This window comes from Nycticebus coucang, chromosome X (assembly GCF_027406575.1).
Source record: "Nycticebus coucang isolate mNycCou1 chromosome X, mNycCou1.pri, whole genome shotgun sequence".
NCBI classification, from domain to species: domain Eukaryota; kingdom Metazoa; phylum Chordata; class Mammalia; order Primates; family Lorisidae; genus Nycticebus; species Nycticebus coucang.
The window spans coordinates 31582682-31610510 of NC_069804.1; the positions used below are offsets into that span (position 1 = coordinate 31582682).

The window sequence follows — 27829 nt, forward strand, 5'->3', positions numbered from 1 at the left end:
CAGAAGTTTTTGGCTGTCGTAACTGGGGATAGAGGGGTGGAATGCTACTAGTATTTAGTAGATAGAGGCTAGGATCCTACTAAAAAAATCCTACAATACATGGGCCCTCTCTCAACAGCAAAGAATTACAATTATCTGAGCCAAAGTGTCAGCAGTGCCAAGGTTGAGAGACACTCCCCTTTGTTAACATCTTACCATAATCACATGGTTCATTTGTAAAAACTAAGAACCAGCAACGGTTCATCACTGTTCACTAAACAACAGACTTCCCTGAAAGCCTTGTAGGGCACCAAAAGCAGGCAACGATCCTCTATAATACAGAAACTGGGAAGCCATGACGGGTGTGTTCAATTGCTAATTGGAAAAGAAAAATCACATTGGTTCATGTATCATGGATAGACAGAACAAAAAAGACTAGTAAATAAAAAGCTCCACACTAGAAGTCATAAGGTAATGTGCTAGATTTGTAGCCCCTGACATGAAATCAAGTCACTTCTCAAATAGGCAACTCTATGCAATGTATTTCAGGATAAACAGCAGTAGAAATTTATTTATCTAACCATGGCAAATAATTATCCCGAGCAAGGTAAAGCAGGTCAGCTAGACAAGAGTGTGTGTGCATGCATGCATATGTGTACGTGTGTGAGAGTGTACGTTTTAATTTTATTTGGTAGAGCTCATGACCATTTAGAGAAAAAATAATAACTATACAAATATGGAATACATATATCGATACTGATGGATAGAATTTCCAAACATTCTCATTGACGGAAAAAGGTAAATTTGTGGAAAACACTTGGGGGAAACCACAGAATGTTTTTAGAAAGGTTAATCTCGGTTGGCACCTGTGGCTCAAGGAGTAGGGCGCCGGCCCCACATGCCAGAGGTGGCAGGTTCAAACCCAGCCCTGGCCAAAAACTGCAAAAAAAGAGAAAGGTTAAGCTCTTCTTCCTGGCCATTTTTGCTTGCTATTTTCACTAGTAAAATGTTCCTTTCATAAATCCAAATGACCATGTCAATATTGCTGCCATTGTTAACAGATAATGGCATTAAGAGCTGATAGCTCAACTTTTCTGGCTCTGATTGTAAAAAGCCCTCGCATTCAGAAAGATTTGCTAAATTTAAATTGATCAAAACTGTTGTGTGAATTACAGCCTGTACACAAAGATTTAAAACTACAAGGAGAATGGCTAGTCAGGGTCAGACAGCCTAGGACGAGCAGTTCCTGACTGTTCCCTGAGTTGTTATTACAATTTCTTTAACAACCTCTAAATCTACCAAGGGCATCAGTGGAATATTTTACATAAGAGAGAAGTCTGCACTAGCAACGGACATAAAAGGAGGAACAAGAACAAGTTGTAAAGAATATTAATGACTCTTCCTCCAAACAATCCCAGTTTTTATGAAAATCAAATGAGTGATTAAAAAACTCTTCAAAACTCTACAAAACCTACATGTAACAAATAAAACAGAGGGAAGGTGACATTCTGATCCTTAGACACAAGATGCTTATGTTTTACCTTTGAGCTACTCAGGGAACTATCATGGAGGGGCATAAGGGATTGTTTATATGAGGTTTCACAAAATGTTTTTTCACATCCTGCTCTCAGTGAGCGCTACTTCTAGCGAGAGAATGGTTGGTCTCATTGAAATGCCACTCTATGTACAAGACTGTTTTCCATTATTTTATAACTCTAAGAGTTATTACCCAGAATATCAGGTTAAGACTTTGCTGATAACGGCCACACTTTGTAATAAGTACAGTAATCCATTTCCCTTTCTGACTTTGTAACATTTAGCATCTACTCAAAGAAACGTGGGGATAAATAACTCTTCAGATAACCTGTTTTAACTTTATGTTATAGATGAGGAATATGCCCAAAGAGGTTAAGGAAACAACTCAGCATTATCTATTATTTTAGTATTAAAATACATATGCTTAAAGTAGTCTTAAAAAGGACAAAAGTGATTTCCATGGGAACTTGCAGGCTGATCCTTGAAATATCTTCAATCTTCTGACCCTTTAATTTGTTTGAGATAGTGTCTCTGCTATAGGGAAACAAGGCCTAATTAGGACAATGCCCAGGTACTAAATCTTGAACTGAATTCCATGCTGCTCTACTGAGAACCACGTGAAGTTACAATAGCCCGAAACACTGTGGCAAATGCATATTTATATCCCCTCTAATTGCCTTTCCCTCTTCTTTTCAGCATCACGCATGCTTTGTATCATTAGATGCTCTGGCAAATATGTGCCACATGAACAGACAGTTGCAGGTCAACATATATTGAACTAATAAAAAAGAAAAAAGAAACAGAAAAACCTACAAGGTTTTCAATCCTCATTAGCACATGATTCACATTATATATTTTGGTTATGTCAACTTCTTGTTCCCACAAAAGAGCTGGTTAATAGGAAAATGTATTTATTAGACATAAGTTTACATTGTACATTGCTACAGGGAGAAAGGACTGTCACTTCTATACACTGCTATTTTCAACAATGTCATGGCAAAAATGGTATCCAAAGGCAGTTTAGTCAAGAGAAGTGTCTGTCATTCTTTGTACATTCAAAACCATCTTGGATGCCCACAGGATATTCAAGAAGCGAGGGAAGAGAGGTGGCAATTCTTCTTTATAAGAAGAAAATGAGCTAACACATGCAGAAAGGATGGCAGGATTTGAAAATCATTATTATGTAATAACTGAATTAGCCAAGGATCATCAATGGATGCTCAAACCATTGGGTAAAAGGCTGTTAAAGAATGAGATATTCACAGGGTCTCAAAATATAAAAATTACTCTCTAGGCTCAGCATCTGTAGCTCAGTGGTTAAGGCGCCGGCCACATACACCAGGGCTGGCAGGTTCGAACCTGGCTCAGGCCAGCTAAAACAACAATGATAACTGCAACAACAAAAAATAGCCAGGCGTTGTGGTGGGTACCTGTAGTCCCAGCTACTGCAGAGGCTGAGGCAAGAGAATGGCTTAAGCCCATGAGTTTGAGGTTGCTGTGAGCTGTGACGCCAAAGCACTCTACTGAGGGTGACATAGTTGAGACTCTGTTCCCCCCCCCCCAAAAAAAATTACTCTCAATTACAAAGGAAAAGGGGGACTTTTACAATGGAAACCTCTGGCAGACACAACCTGAATGTTCTTAATATGACCAATAAGGAAAAAAGCACTAGATGTGATGTGATGCAGTCGTAGACACAGAGCACTATCTCCATCAACCTCTGGCCAAAAAAATTTTAATCTGAATCTAATCACAAGGAAACCATCAGAAAAATTCAGAATATGAGCCATTCTTCAAGAGAACTGGCCTAGACTCTTCAAAAATGTCAATGCAGCTGGATGTGGTCGCTCACGCCTGTAATTCCAACACTCTGGGAGGCCAAGGCAGGTGGATCGCCTGAGTTCACAGGTTTGAGACCAGCCTAAGAGCGAGACCCCATCTTGAAAAAATAGCCGGGTGTTGGGGCAGGTGCCTGTGGTCTCAGCTACTTGGGAGGCTGAGGCAAGAGAATCGCTTGAGCACAAGTGTTTGAGGTTGCTGTGAGCCAAGACGCCACGGCACTCTACCAAGGGCAACCCAGTGAGACTCTGTCTCAACAAGAACAACAAAAAAGAATGTCAATGTTATGAAAGAAAAAAAGGGCTGGGTGACTATTCAAAATTAAGTAAGACTATATAGACGTGAGAATATAAGAATCTTGATGGGATCCTGGAAGAAAACAGCCAGCTAAAAGGAACATTCTGGGGCAATTTCAATGTGGACTGCATATTATGGGGTATCACTAAATTAATGTTAAATGTATGTGTGGTGATAGCATTGCAGTTATATAGGAGAATGTCTTTTAAGGAAAAGATGTACGGTAAAGTGTTTACCAGTTTATGTTGTAATTTCCTCTTACGTTAAATGGTAAAGGGGTAACAGACACAGAGAGGAGGGTGGGAAAGGAAAACGGGGCCAAAAGCTAACTGTGGGATGTACAGATGTAGATTTATATGGGTGTTCCTTACACTACTCTTTCAACTTTCCTTTATGCTTGAAATATTTCCAAAATAAAACAGTGTGGAAACCATCTTTTCTCCCAAGTCACTCTTTCATGGGGGGAGGGCCAGTCAGGAGCATGAGTACAAGTGGTTTTTAATAACTGTGAAAAGGGAGGAGAAATGGTATTAGTACTGTTGTCCCTAAAAACACAAACCTAACACAAAGCTGATTTCCTTCCTATCCTCTTCCTTGTTCCTAAAGGGTCCCTTCATCTACTCTGCCTAGAAGCGCTTTTCCAAGAATTTTAAACGCAGATATCTACCCATGAAATTAAGTTTAAGAGTCCCCACATACAAAAATTTTTCTTGGTTGAAGTAAGGATTGCTAGGACAAGAGTTGTCTTTGTGAGAGAAGTAAAAGGCTTCCCATACTACTGTCTTGGGTAGAAATCAAGGATTTTATTTAAAGTTCTGAAGATAATATGCAGGTAGGAGGTCAGTAGAGCCTGCTCTAAATATTAATCAGGATGCTGGGGTGGTGCCTGTAGCTCAGCGGGTAGGGCACCGGCCACATACACCAAGGCTGGCAGGTTTGAACCCCGCCCAAGCCAGCTAAAACAATGACAACTGCAACAACAACAACAAAAAAATAGCTGGGTGTTGTGGCGGGGCACCGTTAGTCTCAGCTACCCAGAGGCTGAGGCAAGACAATTGCTTAAGCCCAAGAGTTTGAGGTTGCTGTGAGCTGTGACGCCACAGCACTACATCTACCTAGGGCGAAAGCTTGAGACTCTGTCTCAAAAAAAAAAAAAAAAAAAAGGATGCTGAACCACCCATTAAAGATAGAAATCGGCCCAAACAGTAACACATGTGGTTATCCACGCTTCATTTCCATGTTCAAGGACAATTATTCTGACCTCAGGCTCTCCACTCTACCTGACTAATAAACCAATTAAGACCATGGCCTCAGTGAACATAAGCACAATTTTAAATCTATGCAAATCCCTAAGTAAACGCAACGTATTCATTGATGCTACAGAGTTCTTATTTAACAGAAAAGTTTCGCATATACCTGGTAAAGTACATATATCTTGTCTATGGATATTATGGAATATAGGTTCTCAAGTAGGGATACTATGTAATGTATAAGGTATATTACATATTACATAAAAGTACAAGGTATAAAGTGAACTCTTCATTACTGCTTCCTATAGTCAGTTAAAATCCAGTTCAGGTTGGGCACCCATAGCTCAATGGTTAGAGCGCCAGCCCTGTGCATGGGGTTGGTGGGTTCCAACCAGGCCCAGGCCTGCTAAAGAAAGAAAAAAAAAATCTAGTTCAGGAATAGGCAAAATTATAGGAATAGACAGTAGAGCTGTGGTTTCCAGACATTGGGACTGAGCAGATGACAATGCCTGAGGGAATTTTGAGGGTGATGGAAATTTCTGTGTCTTGACTGTGGTGGCAGTAACATGGCTATATATGTTTGTCTAAACTCATGCAGCTGAACACCAAAGTTTACTGCAATTAAATAAAATATAGCTTTAAAAAGGAAGAAAGATGTAAGAATTCAAAGTATTTTATCAAATATCAATTGTAAAACAAAATAAAAAGCAAAAGTGATACAAAATAAAACAAAACACCTTAGCTGGGCTCAGTGCCTATAGCTTAGCGGCTAGGGCACCAGCCACATACACCAGAGCTGGCGGGCTCTAATCCAGCCCCGGCCTGCCAAACAACAATGACAACTATAACCAAAACATAGTTGGTGTTGTGGCGGGCCCCAGCTACTTGGGAGGCTGAGGCAAGAGAATCGCTTAAGCCCAAGAGTTTGAGGTTGCTGTGAGCTGTAACACTACAGCACTCTTCCAAAGGCTACATAGTGAGACTGTCTCAAAACAAACAAAAAAAAAAAACAAAAAAGGAAAAACCAAAAAACAAAATGCCTTAGTTGTTAGACCAGGGTACCAACGCATGCTGAAGACCGTAGATAAACAAATAAGAATATTCCAGGAGGACATTTTGTACTCCCTTTTATCTTAAATATTTTTTGTGTGTGTGTGTATAGAAAAGAACTTGCCATCAAAAAAAAAAAAAAAAAGGGCAGCGCCTGTGGCTCAGTGAGTAGGGCGCCGGCCCCATATGCCGAGGGCGGAGGGTTCAAACCCAGCCCCGGCCAAACTGCAACAAAAAAATAGCCGGGCGTTGTGGCGGGCGCCTGTAGTCCCAGCTGCTCGGGAGGCTGAGGCAAGAGAATCGCTGAAGCCCAGGAGTTGGAGGTTGCTGGGAGCTGTGTGAGGCCACGGCACTCTACCGAGGGCCATAAAGTGAGACTCTGTCTCTACAAAAAAAAAAATAAATAAAAAAAATAAAAAAAAAAAAATCTAATCCAGGGTGGTGCCTGTGTCTCAAAGGAGTAGGGCGCCAGCCCCATATGCCGGAGGTGGTGGGTTCAAACCCAGCTCTGGCCAAAAAAACTGCAAAAAAAAAAAAAAAAAAAAATCTGAATCCACAATTCAGTACAATCATGAAAGAAAGTGAAAATGAGAAATGTTTCCCACTGTTTCCTTGTTTCCATTACTTTTTTTTGGTAAATTTCATTGTGAGTTGGAATTAATGGTGAACTGATAAAAAGGAATCCAGAATATTCCTAAAAGTTTTTTTTTTTTTTTAATTAGCATCTCTACCTTAGTTTTGCTGGTGGTGGGGGGAGAAAAAGAGAGGGAGGGAGGAAGGAAGAAGGATGAGAGGGAAGGATGGCAGGCAGATTCAGTTATAACAATAAAGTCTCGCTTGAAAAGGTTGGAGAGGGAACACAGAATGACATGTGCTTTTCCTTAGCAGTTAAGAGTATGAGTGAAAGAAACAAGTTTCAAGCATAACGCAAATCTACCTTCTAAATACTAGTGAAGACAATAACCATCACTCCGTATTGAAAAGGTAACCAAACTACAACAAATTAAACAGATCATCATGAAGCTAAACCCAGTCACTTGTAATTTAAAAGAAACAGCAGCAATTGAAAACCAATAATCAACTTGAGACAATGTTGGTAATACTCAGATAAAGGGTCTTCCATAAAAACTGCAGGAAGTTCAACTAATTGCAGGAGCAGACCCAGTAGGACGTTGGTGCTACCTCTCTACTTTCCAAGGGAGCCAGCTACCTTTGTGGAAGGCTGAATTGAGCTGTTAGGGCACACCTTCAGTTCTGGGAAAGGCTACCTCTGCTTATGAATACTAAATTGTAATAACTTTTACCAAACACTTAGTTACTAGCGAGTATCCATCAGTCCAAAAAGGATGTAAAATAATGTTTATGGGACCAAAGGGCCCTTAACTTGAGTACTAAACGAAGAGCCCAAGGAAACCTAAGCAAAGTAGGATTTTTAGGAGTTACCGTAAGGGTGGGAAATATAAAATGTAATCAATTGATCCAAGGAATGATGTCTAACCAGTTAAGTCTCTTGGCATGGCATTTTAGTATTTGCAGAGAAACAGACTCTCAAAAGTCTCTAAAATCTAATCCACAGATGCTTGGTTATAGATGAAGGGAAAACTTTTAATCCTGGCAGCATATTCTCATGTCACAATATGCTTTAATCATGCTAACACTTGGTGACAAATACTGTGTGTCTACCACACTTCTTAAGTGCTGTGCCTCCATGTAATGCTCCAAATCATTCCCACGAGTTTAGGGGCCAGGAAGACTAAGAAATGTGCCTGCAGCTACACATCTAGCAAACAGTAGAACTGAGAGTTGGACCCAGACAGTCTGGCTTTCGAGCCTATGCACCTAGTCACTTGTCACTCACTACTCAAGATATTCTGGAATGTTTTATTATATACAGGGTATCCATAAAGTTCACATGTAATTAAAAATTTGAAACTAATTTAAATTGCACATGAACTTTATGGATACCCTGTGTATAAATATATACATACATATATATGCATACACACGCAGAGTGCCAAAAAATAGATACACATTTTAAGAAAGGAAAAAACCGCATTTAAATGTTTTCTGAGAAATGCATTGCTAGGTAATTTTGTCATTGGTGCAAATATTGTGGAGTGTACTTAGAGACCCAGATGGTACAGCCTACTACCTGCCTAAGCTATAACACACAGCCTATTAATATTACTCCTATATAGTAGGTTGCTGCATTGAATACTGTAGGCAAATGTAACAGAATAGTATTTGTGTACCTAAACATAGGAAAGGCACAGAAAATTACACTCTAAAAGATAAAAAAAAGGTAGGCTCGGCACCTGTAGCACAGTGCTTATGGCACATGCCACATACATGGAGACTAGTGGGTTTGAACCCAGCTCGGGCCAGCTGAACAACAATGACAACTGCAACCAAAAAATAAATACCCTGTTCCCCGAAAATAAGACATCCTCCCCAAATAAGACCTACTTACAGGAAAGATAAGACGTCCCCGGAAAATAAGACCTAGCGCATATTGGGGAGCACACCTTAAAATAAGACACTGTCTTATTTTCGGGGAAACAGGGTAGCTGAGTGTTGTGGTGGGCGCCTGTGGTCCCAGCTACTTGGGAGGCTGAGGCAAGAGAATCGCTGAAGCCCAAGAGTTGGAGGTTGCTGTGAGCTGTGATGCCACAGCACTCTCCCAAGGGCAACACAGTGAGACTCTGTCTCAAAAAAATAAAGGGTGGCACCTGTGGCTCAGGGAGTAGGGCGCCAGTCCCATATGCCAGAGGTGGTGGGTTCAAACTAGCCCCGGCCAAAAACCACAAAAAAAAAAAAAAATAATAAATAAATAAATAAAAGAAAAGAAAAGAAAAAATCAAAAATGGTAGACCCGTATAGGGCACTTACCATGAATGGAGCTTGCAGGTCTGGAAGTTGCTCTGAGTAAGTCAGTGACTCAGTGGTGAGTGAATGGTAAGGCCTAGGGCATTACAGTAGACTGTACAAGTAGGCTACACTACACTTACTTAAAAATTGTCTTTCAATAGTAAATTAACCTTAGCTTACTGTAACTTTTTGCTTTACAAAAGTTTTAATTTAAGTTTTTGATTCTTTTGTAATAGCACTTAGCTTAAAACACAAACACTGTACAGCCATATAAACTGATTTTCTTTCTTTACGTCTTCATTCTATAAGCTTTTTTCTGTTTATAGATTTTTAAATATATTTAATTTTTAAATGACTAGCAATGAAATAGATTGTTCACACCAGTATCACAAGATGTGAGCAATGCATTGCAATGGGATGTTACAATGGCTAGAATGTCACAAGATGATAGGAATTTTTCAGTGTCATTTTTTTTTAAACCTGTCATATATATGGTCTGTAGTTGACCAAAACATCATTATTTGGTGTATAACTATATAAAGTCCTCACTCCTAAAAGTGTTACTTGAGTTTTTTTTTGAGTCAGAATCTCACTGTGTCACCCTCAGTAGAGCAGTAGAGTGCTATAGTGTCATAGCTCATAGCAACCGCCAACTCTTGGGCTTAAGCGAATCTCTTGCCTCAGCCTCCTGAGTAGCTGGGACCACAGGCGCCCGCCACAACACCTGACTATTTTTTGGTTGCAGTTGTCGCTGTTGTTGGGCAAGCCTGAGCCAGGCTCAAACCTGCCAGCCTTGGTGTATGTGGCTGGTGTCCCACTTGTGTTACTTGGTTTTATTTGAGGATAGACTAGACACCTGCATTAGGCATAGAACATTTTAAACAAAGATGTGGGTATGTGTGCACACGAGCATGTGCATACGCACGCGTTTTGGGGTGGGGCGTTCATTTATCTACATCATCCTAGTACAATCTAAAATGGATATGAGAGGTCACATTAACACAGAAACACATTAGTAGTTTAGTCTAGTATCTGAACTGTTTGAAGCCACTGAAACCATAACATGATATAGTTGAACGATGTAGAATATATTCATTTTGCTCCTCTGGGCCTCAGTTTTCTCATCTGCAAAAGGAAAGATGTGGACAATTCCCAAGGTTCCTCTGGGCAGTCTGCATGCCTCCTTGCGAGGGCAGGCTTAGCTTGACTAAGGTCATGAAGAGCAATTTACTCTCTCAACAGGGCTATTTCCATGAAATAGGAAAGAGGAACAACCTGATGATACATGAATTGAAGCTGTATTTCTAAAACAAACCAATTACGACATTTTACTTCTTCCACTACTGAAAAGATCTGTTGATTGCAGTACATTGAGCTCCATAGAGACAGCGCCGGGGCAAGTGAGAGCCGGACGGGCACTGGGCGACTCTGTGCCTCGCTGAGGAAAAATAACTAAACATGGGCAAAGGAGATCCTAAGAAGCCGAGAGGCAAAATGTCATCATATGCATTCTTTGTGCAAACTTGTCGGGAGGAGCACAAGAAGAAGCACCAGATGCTTCAGTCAACTTCTCAGAGTTTTCTAAGAAGTGCTCAGAGAGGGGGAAGACCATGTCTGCTAAAGAGAAAGGAAAATTTGAAGATATGGCAAAGGCGGACAAGGCCCGTTACGAAAGAGAAATGAAAACCTATATCCCTCCTAAAGGGGAAACAAAAAAGAAGTTCAAGGATCCCAATGCACCCAAGAGGCCTCCTTCGGCCTTTTTCTTGTTCTGTTCCGAGTATCGCCCAAAAATCAAAGGAGAACATCCCGGCCTATCCATTGGTGATGTTGCAAAGAAGCTGGGGGGGATGTGAAATAACACTGCTGCGGATGACAAGCAGCCTTATGAAAAGAAGGCTGCAAAGCTGAAGGAAAAATACGAAAAGGATATTGCTGCATACCGAGCTAAAGGAAAGCCTGATGCAGTGAAAAAGGGAGTCGTCAAGGCTGAAAAAAGCAAGAAAAAGAAGGAAGAGGAGGAAGATGAGGAAGACGAAGAGGATGAAGAGGAGGAGGAAGATGAAGAAGATGAAGAAGAAGAAGATGATGATGATGAATAAGTTGGTTCTAGCGCAGTTTTTTTTTTCTTGTCTATAAAGCATTTAACCCCCCTGTACACAACTCACTCCTTTTAAAGAAAAAAATTGAAATGTAAGGCTGTGTAAGATTTGTTTTTAAACTGTACAGTGTCTTTTTTTGTATAGTTAACACACTACCGAATGTGTCTTTAGATAGCCCTGTCCTGGTGGTATTTTCAATAGCCACTAACCTTGCCTGGTACAGTATGGGGGTTGTAAATTGGCATGGAAATTTAAAGCAGGTTCTTGTTGGTGCACAGCACAAATTAGTTATATATGGGGATGGTAGTTTTTTCATCTTCAGTTGTCTCTGATGCAGCTTATACGAAATAATTGTTGTTCTGTTAACTGAATACCACTCTGTAATTGCAAAAAAAAAGTTGCAGCTGTTTTGTTGACATTCTGAATGCTTCTAAGTAAATACAATTTTTTTTATTAAAAAAAAAAAAAAAAAAAAAAAAGATCTGTTGACTGCAATAGGCTTGCACTATAGAAACATACCCTGCTGCCTCATTTCATATCAGTAAAGAGACCACTGTCAAGGCCATAAATTTATAGTGAATATCCCTTTTTAATAGCCATAGATATGACTTCATTTCCTGGCTTAGTGGATAATTCCTTGAAGGACCTATGCTGATTTTTAAATACCCCCCAATTTTTATTTAGATGTGATAGATTATTTCCTTTTTTCTTTTTATGTAGTTCGTGGAGAGGGACATGGGCTGAGAAAACCTTTAAAAGATCATCCAGAGAGGCCAGGTGCAGTGGCTCATGCCTGTAATCCTAGCACTCTGGAAGGCCGAGGTGGGTAGATTGCCTGATCTCACAGGTTTGAGACCAGCCTGAGCCAGAGCGAGTCTCTAAAAAAATAGCTGGGCATTTTGGTGGGTGCCTGTAGTCCCAGCTACTCAGGAGACTGAGGCAAGAGAATTGCTTGAGCACAAGAGTTTGAGGTTGCTGTGACCTATGATGCCACGACACTATCAAGGGTGACAAAGTGAGTCTGTTTCAAAAAAAAAAAAAAAAATCATCTAGGGGCTGTGGCACATGAAAACTGTACCTTTCTTCCTGCCACTATCAGGCCCTTGTCTGACTCAAAAAGTTCAGTACCATCTAACTGCACCAACTTGAAAAAAAAGTAAGTTTTTAGTTGGTGACAAGGAGAAACAATAGAAATAAAATCTGTGATGCAAGGAATGCATTTGTAGGCCAAATAAGTACTTTGCTATTATCTCCATAGGCTCCCCAGGTAGAAATAGCAGTCTTTGAATGCAGACTTGCTGAAAGAGCCAGCCCAGCCCCATTCTCAAGGTCTCATACTTCATACAAAGGGCAGAGGGCATTTTCACTCCTGTTATCTTTTCCTGCAGCAAACACTGTACTTTTCTGCATGTTGCACAATGGAAGGCCAGGTGACCTCCAGAGCACCTGGCTGAGGAATAGTAGACCAAGGCCAGGATGTATATTCTGATGTAAAATACATGGATTCGCTCAGCCTGATTACAAATTACTGTAACGTTGATAAGCTCTCAAAATCTAAGTAATATTGACCTCATCTGGCTCCATACGTACAGAATACCCACAACATTCTACTGGAAACATCCAATTTGCCTAGACATCAAACTCATTCCTCTTCCCCCCAACTCTTCTCGTCTCTCCTATGTCTCCTGTTTTGTTATGCCTTCTCTTCTTTTTCTCAGGATCCAGAAGAACTGTCTGTTGTTTCATCTTTAGAGGCTGCAAAGCAGAAGGATCAGAAACTAGGTATTTGGGGATGAGGTGGCAAGCTCTTCCACCAGGTGAGGGACTTAAAGGTCACAGACATGTCATTCAGCCACTTAACCCCCTAAAGCCTGTCCATTCTGTTCTCTTAGGAATGTTGGTGAAGATTAAGTGAGAATTCATGTAACCGAAGGTAAAAGTTTTGTTAGTCACAACGGTAACAATATTATTTATAAGCATGACAGGTACAAATGTTAGGGAGAAACTGTTTCGTGGTTCTGAAAATAGCAAACTATGTGCCCTTCTGGAACCAGATTAGGAAAGATCTGAGAGTTAAATAGAGTAATTAGGATTTATTCAGTGGACAATGGAAAGACATGGAAGGTTTTTAAGGATGATGTCATACAGTGAATGCTTTCCACTGGGTGACAGTGAAAAGCAGGATGAGAGCAGGAAGACCCATCAGAGCAGCTGGGGTGTGGAATGGAGGCCTGCTAGGAAGCTGTGCAATGATCTATGCATGGGATGGGAAAACCTGGAAACAGAGCAAGAGCAGCAGTGGAAAGAAATCAAACAAAAGATATCTCTTCCCTGTAAAGCAACAAAAAAAGTGATGTTCTCTGAGCATTATAAAATTTTTAAAGGGAAAAAGGTAGCACTTTACCATTTTTTTTCCCTTTTATAAATTAAAAAAAAAAAAATTTTTTTAGAGACAGGGTCTTGTGTTGCTTGAGCTGGCCTTGAACTTCGGAACCTGATGTGATCCTTCCAACTCATCCTCCCAAGAAGCTGGGACTATAGGTGCCCATCATTATGCCCAGCATTTTTTTCTACATACAGATGTTCAAGTCAGAAAATTCAGAAAATACAGAATGTATAGTAGAGAGAAAACAAAAGGATTTTACTACTGCTGTTACTACTATTCATAGCTTAATTGATTTCCTCCCAATCTCACAAAAGATGTTTCAAAGAGCTTGGAGACAGGCCAGGTGTGGTGGCTCCTGCCTGTAATCCTAGCACTCTGGGAGGCCAAGGTGGGTGGACTGCTTGAGCTCAGGAGTTCGAGACCAGCCTGAGCAAGATACTCTACCCAGGGTGACAGCTTGAGACTCTGTCTCAAAAAAAAAAAAAAAAAAAAAAAGAGCTTGGACACAGGTTAGCCAGCCACCAGCCAGAGGGCATTCAAGAAAGATGCAGGGATGGACTAAGTTCAAAGTTTTGACACTGAGAAGACAGTGTTGCAATTACAGAGACAGGGAAGTAACTTGAGGTGCCCCTGAAGAAGGGGGGAGTATCCAGTGAAAGGCTGCAACAAGCAGAGGTGGGGCGGACTGGTCTCCTGATAGGAGGGGCAGCACCAGGGAAAACAGAGCTTCTGCTCAGCAGCCCCTTAGCCTGACAACCAAATCCAAGGCCAGAGGCTGCAGCTGGGGAGGGGTAGTGCTGATAGCTGCCTGATAAGTAGGTCTAGCCAGCCCTGAATATGCTCCTCTGCAAGGACCATCACTGAATAAAGAGGCCTGGCAACAGTTTTGTGTTTAGACTCTGAGCCTCGACCCCAGTTACAATACACACACGTAAGTGTTCATATATATGCATATGTGAATATGTATGTGTGTTTCACAACCAGAATGCAGAAAGTAACTGAAACTCGATTAAAGGGAAAACAATGGGAAAACATTTTTCTATAGTGTTAGAGACGAAAATATAAGAAAGAAAGAAGAAACTTACATCACTGCAAGTTGTTTTATAACTGGATTTTAAAAACCAAAATGAATCGAGATTACATGTGGCCATAAATGTTCACTGTATTAAAGTTACTTGTGTCCACACTCTGGAGTAGAAATATTAATCTGGCAAAGTGTAAAAAAAATCTAGTGACAGTCTACTCAAATTTTGCATGGTTTGAGTATGTGATGAAAATGCATTTATTTCTCTACATCTATTTTATATTTATAGTGAACCTGCCATAATTTTGGCAAAACAATCCAAACAGTTTTCCTACTCTACTTAAGTCAGTTTATTATGTGTGCATTAAATGTGCCCAATCAACTATTAAATAAATACTCGAACTGCTTTAAATATCTAAATATTCACAGCATTCTGCTCAGGAAGTCTTTTGCAGTTTGATCCTAATCTGTGGTCAAAGACTTCTAGATCAGTTAGCTCTACAGCTAGTTCTATTTTGTGAATCTCAGCTATTGCTAATGAGATTAGAATGAATTGAGAACCCCTACATAAAATAGCTGTTAGCATTTGGAAAAAAACCATAAAAACACTATGAATAATGTGTTACTGGTAATATCTTACTCCTTCAGTGCTGGTGGCATTACAATTAGAAACAACTTTTGAAGAAAAGTCATCTGGTGATATATATCAAAAGCCAAGATGTTTATATTCTTTTGTCTAGTAACCACACTCCCGAAAATTTATCTTAAGGAAAAAACTTCAAAGAAAAAAGCTAAATGCATGAAGATGCTCATTGTAGCATTACCTACCTTATCAAAACTAGAAACCAAGGCTGGGTGAGGTGGCTCATGCCTATAATCCTAGCACTCTGGAGGCCAAGGTAGGTGGATTGCCTGTACTCACAAGTTTGAGACTAGCCTGAGCCTGAGTGACACTCCATCTCTACTAAAAATAGGAAAAGTAGCTGGGCCCTATGGTAGGTACCTATAGTCCCAGCTACTTGGGAGGCTGATGCAAAAGGATAGCTTGAGCCTAAGAGTTTGAGGTTGCTGTGAGCTAAGAAGATGCCATGGCACTCTACCAGGGCAACAGAGACCCTTTCTCAAAAAAAAAAAAAAAAAAAAAAAAAAAGAAAGAAAGAAAGAAAAAGAAACCACCTAAATGTCTATCAGTGGAGTGCTCAGGCATTTGGGAAGAAGAGCATGTTTCTGGGGCAGTGATTATAGTGTGGCTAAGGCAGGACAAAGAAAAAGCAATGGGGCACGGTAAGAAAGAGAATGGACATGGACAAGCATGCTGGAGTACACGCCACTAGCATAAAAAAGAGCAGAAAGTACAAACCTCTGATCTTATTGTACACGCTGGGGAAAGCCACAGGGGCCTTAGAATAATAAGGGGATGTCAGAGCTACCAAGGACATTTTTTGAAAAAATACAATAGCCATGCTAATGATTTACCAACAAAAATTGAAAAAGAGGCTATAATGACAGAATTAGGGGGGAAACAGAGACTGAGAGACTCGCCTACAAAACCTTTACAAAGGTAATTTTTTTTTTTTTTTTTGATTTACAAAGTATTTTTGTGGCTGGAGATTTATTTTGTCCCTCACTAAACCACTACAGACTCCCTTCTCCCAGCACCTTAGTAATCGTGGGGTCCCTGGTGCAGATGGAAATTTCTTTTTCTTCCTTTGCATTGTCTTAGTTCCCAAAACCCAGAGTCCAAGAAGTTGCTTCTTATAGTTATCTCAAATAATCCCAAATCCCATATCCACTGTCTACGAAACAGCTAATGTGAGAAACTGAAGTTCCGTGGGTTTGTTTTTTCATTAAGTTCTACAACACCAAAGAATAAATGTTACTTAAAGGTGAATAAACTTACAAACTGGAAGCAGCTCCTGACGCTCGGCTCGATGTTACTGCCCCCAAAGGATGCAACTTCACCCAACTGTCTTGGGATTTGAATAGAATCATGCAGAAGAAGGCCCAGCCTGCGCTGGTCACAAAATCCTGTTGAACTTGCCACTTGCTTGAAAAGGTCTACAAAAGGAAGGAGAAAATTGCAACAATCAAAAATACAGCACCAAGTAAATGCTAGCAGAACATAACATCTGACTCAACTACAGTCCAACATTTCCACAGAGAGAGGTTGCTTCTAATTTGTGCTAATCTGGATATTTATTATTTTAGGGACAAAGTTAATCACCACTGTGTACATATGAAATGTGACAACTTTTACATAAACTACAGCCCTGTAATACAAATTTACATGTACCCTTGACAACTGAATTTTTCTTAAGCCTGAATACAATTTCCTGGGAAATATTATACATACATATCATATATACAATATAATATATAATAATGATATATATGCACATATACATGTATGTTGGGGCTAGAACCACTATCATAAAATAAATATTTTAGCATTAAGAGACATATAACTGGCCCAACGCCTCATCCCCTTTGTTCATCAGAGATTCAAGAATGTATGATAATTTGGCTCGGCGCCTGTAGCTCAAGCAGCTAAGGTGCCAGCCACATACACCAGAGCCGGCTGGTTCAAATCCAGCCCGTGCCTGCCAAATAGCAATGACAACTACAACAAAAAATATTTGGGTGTTGTGGCAGGTGCCTGTAGTCCCAGCTACTTGGGAGGCTGAGGCAAGAGAATTGCTCAAACCCAGGAGTTGGAGATTGCTGTGAGCTGTGATGCCACTGCCACAGCACTCTACCCAGGGCGACAGCTTGAGGCTCTGTCTCAAAAAGAAAAAAAAAAAGTATGACAATTTGGACTTCTTTATGGAGTTATAAGCTCCTTGAGCATCTAATCCATCAAGTGTATTCCTACAGGATTCTGTGCAGATCTGAAATTAGCTCATATCATGCTACGCTGTCATTAATTTAGTACATGTCCATCTTTTTGGCAGGAGAGTGATACCCTCTTGAGGGCAGGAAACACATCTTGGTCTACTCTAGAATAGCAGTAGGCAGGGGCTAGCAGGTGCCCAATATATATGGCTGCCAGAATGAATAAATACACCAAATTTACACCAAATGCTTGCAATGTAGGTTTCGTTCTCAGAAATAAAATCATCTTAATCATACCTTACATTCACCTAAGAAGTTGCCAAAAAGAAAAAAAGTAAATCCAAGAAAGCTTTTCATAACTAAAAGCACACTTTAAACTCTAAGAAATTAAATATTACAACTAGGTATCTAAGATGGCACTCATAAAATTGAGATCCCATGCACAGGTTTTTACCATCTCTCTGACACATACGCAGATGTTTATTTTTAAAGTTAGGAATTATTTTCAAACATCTCACTTTGAAGTTAGTTATTTTTGTTTTACCAACCACAAAACATTTTCCCCCGTGGTAGCTATATGAAACACAGGCTCGAAGCTCCCTTGATGATTCAATTTAGTATTTATAATCTGCTGGTAACTACACTATTGATAAGATTAGATTGAAAACTAAGCTATAATAAGTAACTACAATATTTAAAGAAGGAAAGCACACAGAAATATTCTGTCTTATCCAAAATACATTTTCAACTGGTTAACAAAAGCTGTTATTTTTCTTTGATTCTTAGGATGAGAAAACTCCACAGGAACTACATAAAAGTGAGAGCTCAAATGGCTTCTGAACTTTGTGGCTTACTCCTGGAGGAGAATTGAGCAGAGGACACACAGTGGCTTCAGAGGAAGTCAATCTCTTTTTGTCTTCTGCCTGTCCTTAAGCTTAGCACATCTCCTCACATGTGTGGCTGGGCCTTAGGGGCAAAGAGAAGGCAAAATAGGCTAGATTTGTTTAATATTTTTACTGACAAAATTGCTTATAAGCATTTGAAGGGGAAAGCCAAATACAGTCCTTCATAATGGGAACAGATGGTCACTTGGTCATCTAAACCATCACTCCTTTGGCATTTGCTTTTAATTCGGATTGAAAAATTTTAAGCAGAAGAACTCAATGGCTACTCAAAAAGAAATTCTACAAGGTGGTATGTATTTGTGCCTTTTAAGAAACAGCAAGGTATCCATCTCTCAAATAATGTTGGCGACGTCACAGAATCGGGTGTGTCAGTACAATTTGCCTTAGATGACTGTAAAATAAACAATGTTTCTTGAACATGAATGATAGTATTCCTTAAATAAGAATGCAAAGACAAGGGAAGTACAGGGATCAACCTTTGCATTTATTCTTCTGACTTACAGAAAGAGGTTAGGAAATCAGACTTTATCCCCTAGGAACATGTGTTTTATTCAGGTGCAGCCAATGTAATGTAAAATAATCCTCAGACTCGGAGAAGTGAATCCTCATTCTCTATTTAAAGACCTGCAATTTAATGTTTGACAGGGAATGGCACAAAAAAAAAATTTATGACAATCTAAAAGCAATTCTACATCTTACATGAGGAATCTGCTGTCAAATAAGAACAATATGTCATTTCCTATTCAAGAAGTGGAGTAATTAGCCAGTATTAATAGAAGAATACAGAGTTAGTATACATGACTTACATCTGTACTTATCTTCCAAATGTGCTTTGCACAGGGAAATGATGCCAGTTTTAAAAGACAGGACACGGATCCTCCCTGTTCTTCCCCTGTTATGAAGAATCAAACCAGAAACAATTACTGACACCTTCATAGACAATTAAACATCTCTAGTTAAGAATAAAACCCTAAACAGAAAAAGAAAAAAAGAAAAAGAAAAGAAGATAGCCTTGAATGTGGGAACTCCGTAGACTATTGTTTTATAATGTTAAGAATGTAGGCTGGACATGGTGGCTCCACTTATAATCCTAGCACTTCGGTAGGCTGAGGTGGAAGGATTACATTGCTTGAGGTCAGGTGTCTGACAACAACCTGAGCAAGAGTGAGATTCCATCTCTACAAAAAAAAAAAAAAAAAAAAAAAAAAAAAGAAATAGAAAAATTGGCCGGTGTGGTCACGCACACCTGTAACCTCAGCTACTTGTGAGGCTGAGGCAGAAGGATTACTTGAGCCCAGGGATTTGAGGTTGCAGTGAGTTACAATGACGCCACTGCACTCTAGCCGGAGGCAACTGAGCAAGATCCAGTCTCGAAAAAATAGAAATAAAAAATAAATTATTAAAAAATAATCTAGACTACAATAGAATTTGACCAACTCAACCAATGAATGTTTACCAAATTTTCAATTTTTGTTGTTTTTTTTTTTCTTTTGAGACAGGGTCTCACTCTGTTGCCTAAGCTAGAGTACGCTGGCCTCAGCCTAGCTCACTGCAACCTCAAACTCCTGGGCTCAAGTGATTTTCCTGTCTCAGCCTCCTGAGTAGCTGGGACTATAGGCATATGCTACCATGCCTGGCTAATTTTCAAAAAAAGTTTTTTCTATTTTTAACAGATAGGGTCTCGCTCTTACTCGGATAGTATAGAACAAACAGTTCCATTTAACTTTTTCCAAAAGTTAAATCATGCTGTCTTACAACTATTAAAAATTTTTTTTCACTTGAAAGTAATGCACTATGGTCATATTTCTGGTTCATTGTATAGTATTCTCTACCACTTAATTGTTTGTTTGTTTTATTTACTGAGACAGAGTTTTACTCTGTTGCCCCGGGTAGAGTGCCATAGTGTCATAGCTCACAGAAACCTCAAACTCTTGGGATCAAGCAATCCTCTTGCCTCAGCCTCCTGAGAAGCTGGGACTACAGATGCCCACTACCACACCCGGCAAGTGTTTCCATTTTTAGTAGAGACGGGGTCTTGCTCTTGCACAGGCTGGTCTCAGAACACATGCGCTCAGGTGATCCATCCACCTTGGCTTCCCAGAGTGCTAGGGTTATAGGCATGAGCCACTGTGCCTGGCCTTTTCTTAAAGGCTTGTCTTGAACTCCTGACCTCAGGTGATCCTTCCACCTGGGCCTCCCACAGTGTTATGATTACAGGCCTGAGTGACCACACCTAGCCTAAATTTTTAATTCTTAAAAGCCTTTACTTGAACTGTAAGAATAGTTCCATATAAAACAGAGGGAAAAAAATCCTTCTATTCTCCCATGGAGAGCCACCTTGGTTTAAGTAGAAGAATTACTGCTAGGCACTAAGCTATTTTGGTTACTGAAGCAGATTACCCGCTTTGGTTACTGAAGCCCCCCAAAATGACCGATAACTAACTGTTCTGCTCTCTTAAATACTCTTTCAGATTTTCATCAGATTGCCCCTTATTAAGAAGAAAATTAATCTGGGGTGGCACCTGTAGCTCAAGTGGCTAAGGTGCCAGCCACATACACCAGAGCTGGTGGGTTCGAATCTGGCCTGGGCCTGCCAAACAGTGACAACTATAATCAAAAAATAGCCGGGCATTGTGACGGGCACCTGTAGTCCCAGCTACTTGGGAGGCTGAGGCAAGAGAATTGCTTAAGCCCAGGAGTTTGAGGTTGCTGTGAGCTGTGATGCCACAGCAGTCTACCCAGGTGATAGCTTGAGACTCTGGGAGGGAGGGAGTGAGGGAGGGAGGGAAGGAAGGAAGGAAAATTAATTTCTTCAGGCCATATGACACACTCTATTAGAGAACATTAAAATATATACTCTAAAATAGAAATTTATAAGTAACGTGTTGCTATATCAATGTTTTAATATAGATATGCTTTCACTCTACATATAGAAACCTGAAATAAAACATTTTACATAAATTTATTGACAAGCTTATTTTATTCATGGGAAAAATGGAAAATGAAAAGTTTTCCATTTCATAGAAAATGTCTTTCAATAATTTTTCAGCTTTCTATTTTATTATGAAATGCAATGGGATGTTAGTTTAGAAAAGAAAAGAGTTGAGAATAATTCTTCCATAGCACTTACAAATCACAAAGGAGAGGTCCCAACTGTGGTTATTTTCAGCGAACAGTATGTTCAACTTTCAACTAGTACAATTTATTAAATCCCTCAGTCAAAGAGGAATCCTGGACCCTAAAGCATTAACAAAACTTTTATAATTGGAAGATTTTCTTATCTTTTCCCTTCTTAATTAAAGTCAAGTAAAGTTTGACAAATAAACTTTATATAGAAACCCAGGTTGTCACGGAGTTACTATTATGCCCACACAATTTTTAGGTGGGTAGAATATAAGTTATATATTCAGAATCCATTTATGTATCATCTGGAAAGAAAAATAGCCAAAATATATTTACTTGAGGGGAAATCTGAATACAAACGCTCATCAAAACAAATGTAAATGTAATTCATAATTAAAATCTAACATGATTAAAGACTTGGTAGATAATTATCATGAATTTAACAGCAGGTGGTCCTGAAATTTAAAAAGCAATACCTTCTTAAAAAGTAACAAAGATTAAAAGGTATACATTTGAATGAAAAAGATGGTAAAAGTCTACAACGAAAGCAAAAGGCAAAGTAGCTGATATACAACTCCCTTTAGAAAACCTCCCCAGATTTCCAAATGGGAGTATATCCTTGATGTGTGTGAAACAGGGCGTGTAATAATTTTGAAGTCTAGGAAGAATTCAGTCAAAATCAAGACCAATTCTTTTGGATCTCTTCCTCAATTGTCTTCACTAAGCTCAATAAAGTAATTAGAACTGAGGGTACCTCCTGGAATCTTAAAAGAAATAAACAATTGCACTCTGAGTGATAAATGGAGGTGCCAAACTGAAACTTCATAGAACCTGATTAAAAAACAAACAAACAAAAAAACAAACAACTTCTTCAGTTTAAGGAGCTGAATTTGCTGCATTAAAAGTTTGTTTCATTTTGTTTGGTCTATCAATTCATAATCTTGTAAAATTCTCCTAAGTATCAGCTAAGACAATTCTGATCTGGTGACAGGTGTGCCAGCATCCCTAGGAACGCATCCATTTCTGCCAGTGGGAGAGAGCAACACCCCAAGTGCATGGAGGAATTCCAAAATACGTGGGTGAGAAAGGGAATGAACCAAACAATGGCTACACATTGACTCATTCTACTATTTGAAAAATGAACGTCTCGGGGTTTTGTTTGTTTTCTAATCTAAGAGCAATCTATTTTCTGGTTCTTACTTTTCAGCTTATCAAAATATTTTTCAAGTCATATACATGCAGAAGTGATTTGTCACAGGAATAGCATTAGGTCCACAGCTTCTGGGGCCTTGTTGTAATGCTAATTACACCGTCCCCATTCTGTAAGCTAAGCCTCCTATGACAGAGCCCCAAAAAATATTTGCTATACATACGTATCATAAACATTCAGCAGCCAGTTGAGACACATATCCACGCAGAGAGGGACGCTGACCAAATTGTTGTGCTCTTGCTCCAGGCGATCATAAATAGTGGTCAAACAATTAATGATCTGTAGGATATCCATGGGCTGGTCATTTTGTTTGAGGTTGTGCTGGTCCAAGGCATCGCATGCAGCTGACAGGCTCAAGAGATCCACTGCAAAAGCCACAAAAAAAAAAAAAAAAAAAAAAAAATCACAAATGATTCAAAGGGTAAAAATCTTTCCTTCACTAGCCTTCCTTTTGCTTTGAGAATCCTGGTTAGGGATGTCTTATACACTCTGGTAAACATCAAACCCAAACCCTACCCTCTTTTAAAGGTGTTTTACTTTCATCCCTTAGCTCCAAGTTGATAAGTTTGGCCAATATTCAGGGTCTGAGCCAGTTCTCAAATCCCACTGCTATTGGGTGAAGGTGTGGGCAAAGAGACAATTCCCATCCTTGAATTACTGTTATCTTGTTCTACAGGAACAGAATCCATTCCAGGTGAATAAGAAAAATTTTTTTTAGAGATTCTGATGACACTTTCTTGTATTAGTATTGGAGAAAGATCAGTTAGATTAATCTGTATGGTGAGGCTTGTGTAAACACTACTTCTAGCTGTGTATTTATAATCATAATGCATTTTTCTCCTTGAAACATCAGTCACTTCTGTGTCTCTCTGCTACCTCAACATTAGGTGAAAAAAATGATCACTAAATTTTTTCTATAAGCAAACTGAAGTAACAGCATACTCTATCCAGCTTTTAGAGTTGAGGCTCATTTATTTCTCCTTTCACCTTAAAATTGTATTTTATAGTGTACTTTTCAAGTCCTCTAAGAATTTTATAAGGCTAAAGGAGGGGATTCCCTTGATCTGAGCTGGGATTTAATCATCTGCTAGAAGACACAAATTTAACAAATGTCAAACTTCAACCTTGCCCAACATCAGCAAATCCCAAGCTTTATTACCAAGTGTCATGAAAAGATGCTTTTCTCTAAAGCCAATTCATTAGCCAAATTAGAAATGCAACAACATTACTTTTATACCACCATTTACACCTACGCTCTGGTCGGAATTCTCAGTCCTTTGAGACAAGGAATCAATGCTAATTAAGTAAATCTCTCACACATCTAGGGGGAAAGGGCAATGCAATTATAAATCTAGCTTCAGATAAACACAGGTCAGCCCAGTGGGTAAACAGCTTTCTTGGTATAATAAAGAAATGCAAATTTAAGGCTTTACTGTGTTTTACTAGTTATTTGTAGCTAGTTCTAATTAAAGATTAGGAAAGAAACAAAAATAATAGTTAAGACCTATAGAGCGCACATTTTGCTCTTTTAAAAAAGGAAAACAGAAAATTCCAGAGTCTCCTTGGAAGCATGAAGGAGATCTGGTGGTGGCAACAGCAGTTTTCCTGTTTTGTCTTTTATCCCAGTGAGTAAAGCTCTGTGTTACCATGTACTAGTTTCCTTAAAATGTCCTGGACTGGCATTCCATCTATGGAAGGGAAGGCCTCTTTTACTTTGAAATAGTCTCGAGAGAGAGAGAGAAAGAGAAATGATCTCTTTTAATGGAAGCCAAGACTTTAAGGTGGCCGAAAGGAACGTAATTTGGTAGACTGATCTGAGGAGGAGTCAGGTGGGGCAAAGAGTAAAGAACAAGCAAACAAAAATAACAGTGCACGTAGCCATAACCACGTGAGGAGGACAAGACTGAATAGAGACTGCACGGGAGGCTAGAGAGGTGTCCAGGGACAAAAGACCCAAATTTTCATTCTCTGTCTCTCCTCTGTGCTTCACTTCCTCGGAGGGTACATTTTCAAGTGCAGGTAGTGAGAACACTTAGAAACACAGCACACCGGTTCCATTGTTGCGAGAGAAGAACGGATTTTTTCCAAAACCCAATATTCCCAATATGTTTCCTTACATATTGAAGGAAGCCATGGGTGGCTTGAAGTTTTTTCTGTTTTTTTGTTTTTTTTTTTTTTTTTTTTTTGTTATTGTGCTTTAATCATTACAAATGTTTTGCTTCCGATTCAAGGAAATAAGAACAAGTGAGAATTTGGAAGACTTTAGTATTAAGAGTCTAATTTACCCATGTGAGGGAAACAAACAAAAAGCAAAATTGCATGAATTTCATTTTATTGGGTCTGCTCTCAACTCTGTACAGGTGAATGGGTAACACATAGAACACAAAATTTGGAGTATAAACAGCTCCAGAGGGGGGCAAAGCAATTGCTCTGAAATTACAGGAGCAGAAGATGACACAGTTAAAAGAGAAATATTGCACAGTGTGCTCTGCTAAAACCGGATATGGTTAAACACGAGAACAATCTGTCATGGAAGATTGAAGAACGCATTTCCCAAAACAAACATTATCAAACAGAACTCCACTTTCACAGAACCATTTTAACTTCTCTTTAGGTATACAGAGCCCATGCTATGGGCCTAAAAGGTGGTGAGAAAAATCAATAGGGACAGTTTAATTGCCATGCAGACACATGCTTTTCGAAATAAACATCTTGAATACACTGAGATTTTTTTTGACAAAACGTTAAACATAATGATTACTTATTTCTAAAAGTTTCAATAAGCATGGCTCGGCACCTTTAGATCAGCGGCTAGGGTGCCAGCCACGTACATCGGAGCTGGCGGGTTCAAACCCAGCCCAGACCTACCTATCAACAATGACAACTACAACCAAAAAATAGTCGGGCCTGGTGGTGGGCACCTGTAGTCCCAGCTACTTGGGAGGCTGGGGCAAGAGAACTGCTTAAGCCCAAGAGTTTGAGGTTGCTGTGAGCTGTAACACCACAGCATTCTACAGAGGGTGACATAGTGAGACTCTGTCTCAAAAAAAAAAAAAAAAAAGTTTCAATAAGCAACCAGCAGACACAGTTTTGTGAAACTATCCTTTTTTCTCAAGCTAGGAATTTCCATTTTAAAAAAAATATATATCCTCTAGCATCTTCCCTAGCGGATATATTTTTAAAGCCATAGAAAGACCAGGTATTCTAATATACCTTCTCTTTCAAAAATATTTTTTACAGTAGAGGATGCTACAGACTTTGAAACCATTGAAGAATAGGGACCATTTGGTGGTGTCCCTGAGCATGAGGGCTACGGGGATAAGAAAGGGTGGGGACAGGACAAAAATGACTAGCTCTCTAGGATCCTCTTGGATTGCAGAGAAAGCAAACAATAGCGAGAGAGGGAAGACTTAAGCACAAGGATATCACTAGTAGTTCTGGTTGTGCCTCATCATTTCAACCTTCTACGTTCAAATGTGAATTGTCTTCTCTCCTACGCACGCTTACAAATGTGGAGCTGAGACAGATTTTGTTTTTTTCTTACAGAATCAGACTTTTAGAACTAGAAAGCACCTTTATAATCACTTTTCTGTTGAGAAAACTGAGAGCAGAGATGTAGAGATGTTCTTTAGGTGTTATGGCAGGACACCTGTGTTTCCCCGATTTCTCAGGGAGGTATATACTGAAAGGGGGAAAGGTGGGTGGCAGAAGGTCCCCTACTGACTTTACAGAAAAGTAGAACCATTCTGCATTCTATACTAATAACAACAGAGGGGGGAACGAGAACCACCACGAAGCTTGCTAGTGGGGGAAAAAAGCCCCACGATGTTTACACAACCCTGAACTCATCCTATGGGTCAACATGGATATACTCTGTTGATATATAAATAATTCTGTAACCTAATTAGCATAAACAGAGAAAGGAGGGAATAATGGTAGAAGAACTACTATCTGTCCACTGACTTTTCCTTTCCAGGCAGCAGAAGGTGCTTGTAGGAAGAGGAGACTTTTTTTTTTCTGAGACAGAGTCTCACTTTGTCACCCTTGGTGGAGTGCTGTGGTGGGATAGCTCACAGCAACCTCAAACTCTTGGGTTCAAGCGATTCTCTTGCCTCAGCCTCCCAAGTAGCTGGGACTACAGGCGACCGTCACAATGCCCAGCTATTTTTAGAGATGAGGTCTCGCTCTTGCTCAGGCTGGTCTTGAACTTGTGAGCTCAGGCAATCCACCTGCCTCAGCCTCCCAGAGTGCTAGGATTACAGGCGTGAGCCACTCTGCCAACTGCGTCCCGCCAGAAGAGGAGACTATTGTTGACTTCACACCTTTCTATAAACAGCTTACACCTAAGGCTGAAAGATTTCCCAAGCAAATCTTTTGCACAGCAAGAAAGTCAACTGGTATTTTCCATGACTTAGCTATTATGAATTGGGCTGCAATAAACATTCTGGTACAGGGGTATTTGCGAAACTTGGTAAATATAGAATGTAAATGTTTTGGCACAGTAACTGAGATAACGCCGGAAAGGCTATGTTAACCACTGTGATAAAAATGTGTCAAATGGTTTATGAAGTGAGTGTATGATGCCCCATAATCATACCATTGTATACAGTTATGATTTAATAAAAAAAAAAAAAGAAAGTCAACTGGGCTGGGAAGGGTGGCTCATACCTGTAATCCTAGCACTCTGGGGTGCTGAGGCTGGTGGATTGCTGGAGTTCAGAGATCAGCCTAAGCAAGAGTAAGAGCAAGGCTCACTCTTTACTAAAAACAGAAAAAAACTAGCTAAATATCATGGTGGGCACCTGTAGTCTCAGCTACTCAGGAGGCTGAGGCAAGGAGATCTCTTGAGCCCAAAAGTTTGAGGTTGCTGCAAACGATGAGGATACCATGGTACTCTACCAGGGCCACAGAGTGAGACTGTCTCAAAAAAAAAAAAAAAAAGAAAAGAAAAGTCAATGCACAATGATGTATTTATTTGTACAGTGATAGGTGGTCAAAGGTTGAAAGGGTTAATTCCAGAGGGTCTGGAGTTAGCATGAGATGTTTTGCTAAAATACCTACACAGCACAGATTTCTGGTCAAAACAATGAAAAAAGGTGACATGTGTAGCCATGGGTTACAGGTTATCATCACTGTTTACTGCTAACAATAACATTGACCACTTTTACCCAGTCTTGGTGGGACATGCAGAAGCCACACTGCGTTTGGGGCTGCTTACATAGGAAAAATATTCCTAGGTCACCACCAGGATATAAGAAACCTTGGCTGAAACTCTAATTTGTGCTCATATCAGTGGCTCCATTCAAGAGAGAAAAATGCATCTTGGTGTGGTCCTTGCAGAGAGAGGGCAATTAGACTTAGAACCTGCCTCTCTGCACCCTATGCTAGGAGGCAGCCTGTGGCTATGATGCATATTTGGGTTTTAAAT

The 27829-nt window shown here is 39.8% G+C and overlaps 1 protein-coding gene and 1 pseudogene across 13 annotated transcripts in view; one reads left to right on the forward strand and one right to left on the reverse strand.

Annotated features, from left to right (window-relative positions):
* The window catches only part of DMD (dystrophin), a 2416375-nt gene that overhangs the window by 78090 nt on the left and 2310456 nt on the right, over positions 1-27829 (reverse strand). For all 13 annotated transcript variants that reach the window (XM_053581215.1, XM_053581214.1, XM_053581218.1 and 10 more), the window contains 3 exons: positions 22565-22766; positions 18875-18960; positions 16232-16389 (listed from right to left, as the gene is read on the reverse strand). In XM_053581215.1, coding sequence (XP_053437190.1) covers positions 16232-16389; positions 18875-18960; positions 22565-22766 — 446 coding nt within the window. The remainder of the gene's footprint in view (positions 1-16231; positions 16390-18874; positions 18961-22564; positions 22767-27829) is intronic.
* LOC128578546 (high mobility group protein B1-like) lies at positions 10186-11387 on the forward strand (annotated as a pseudogene).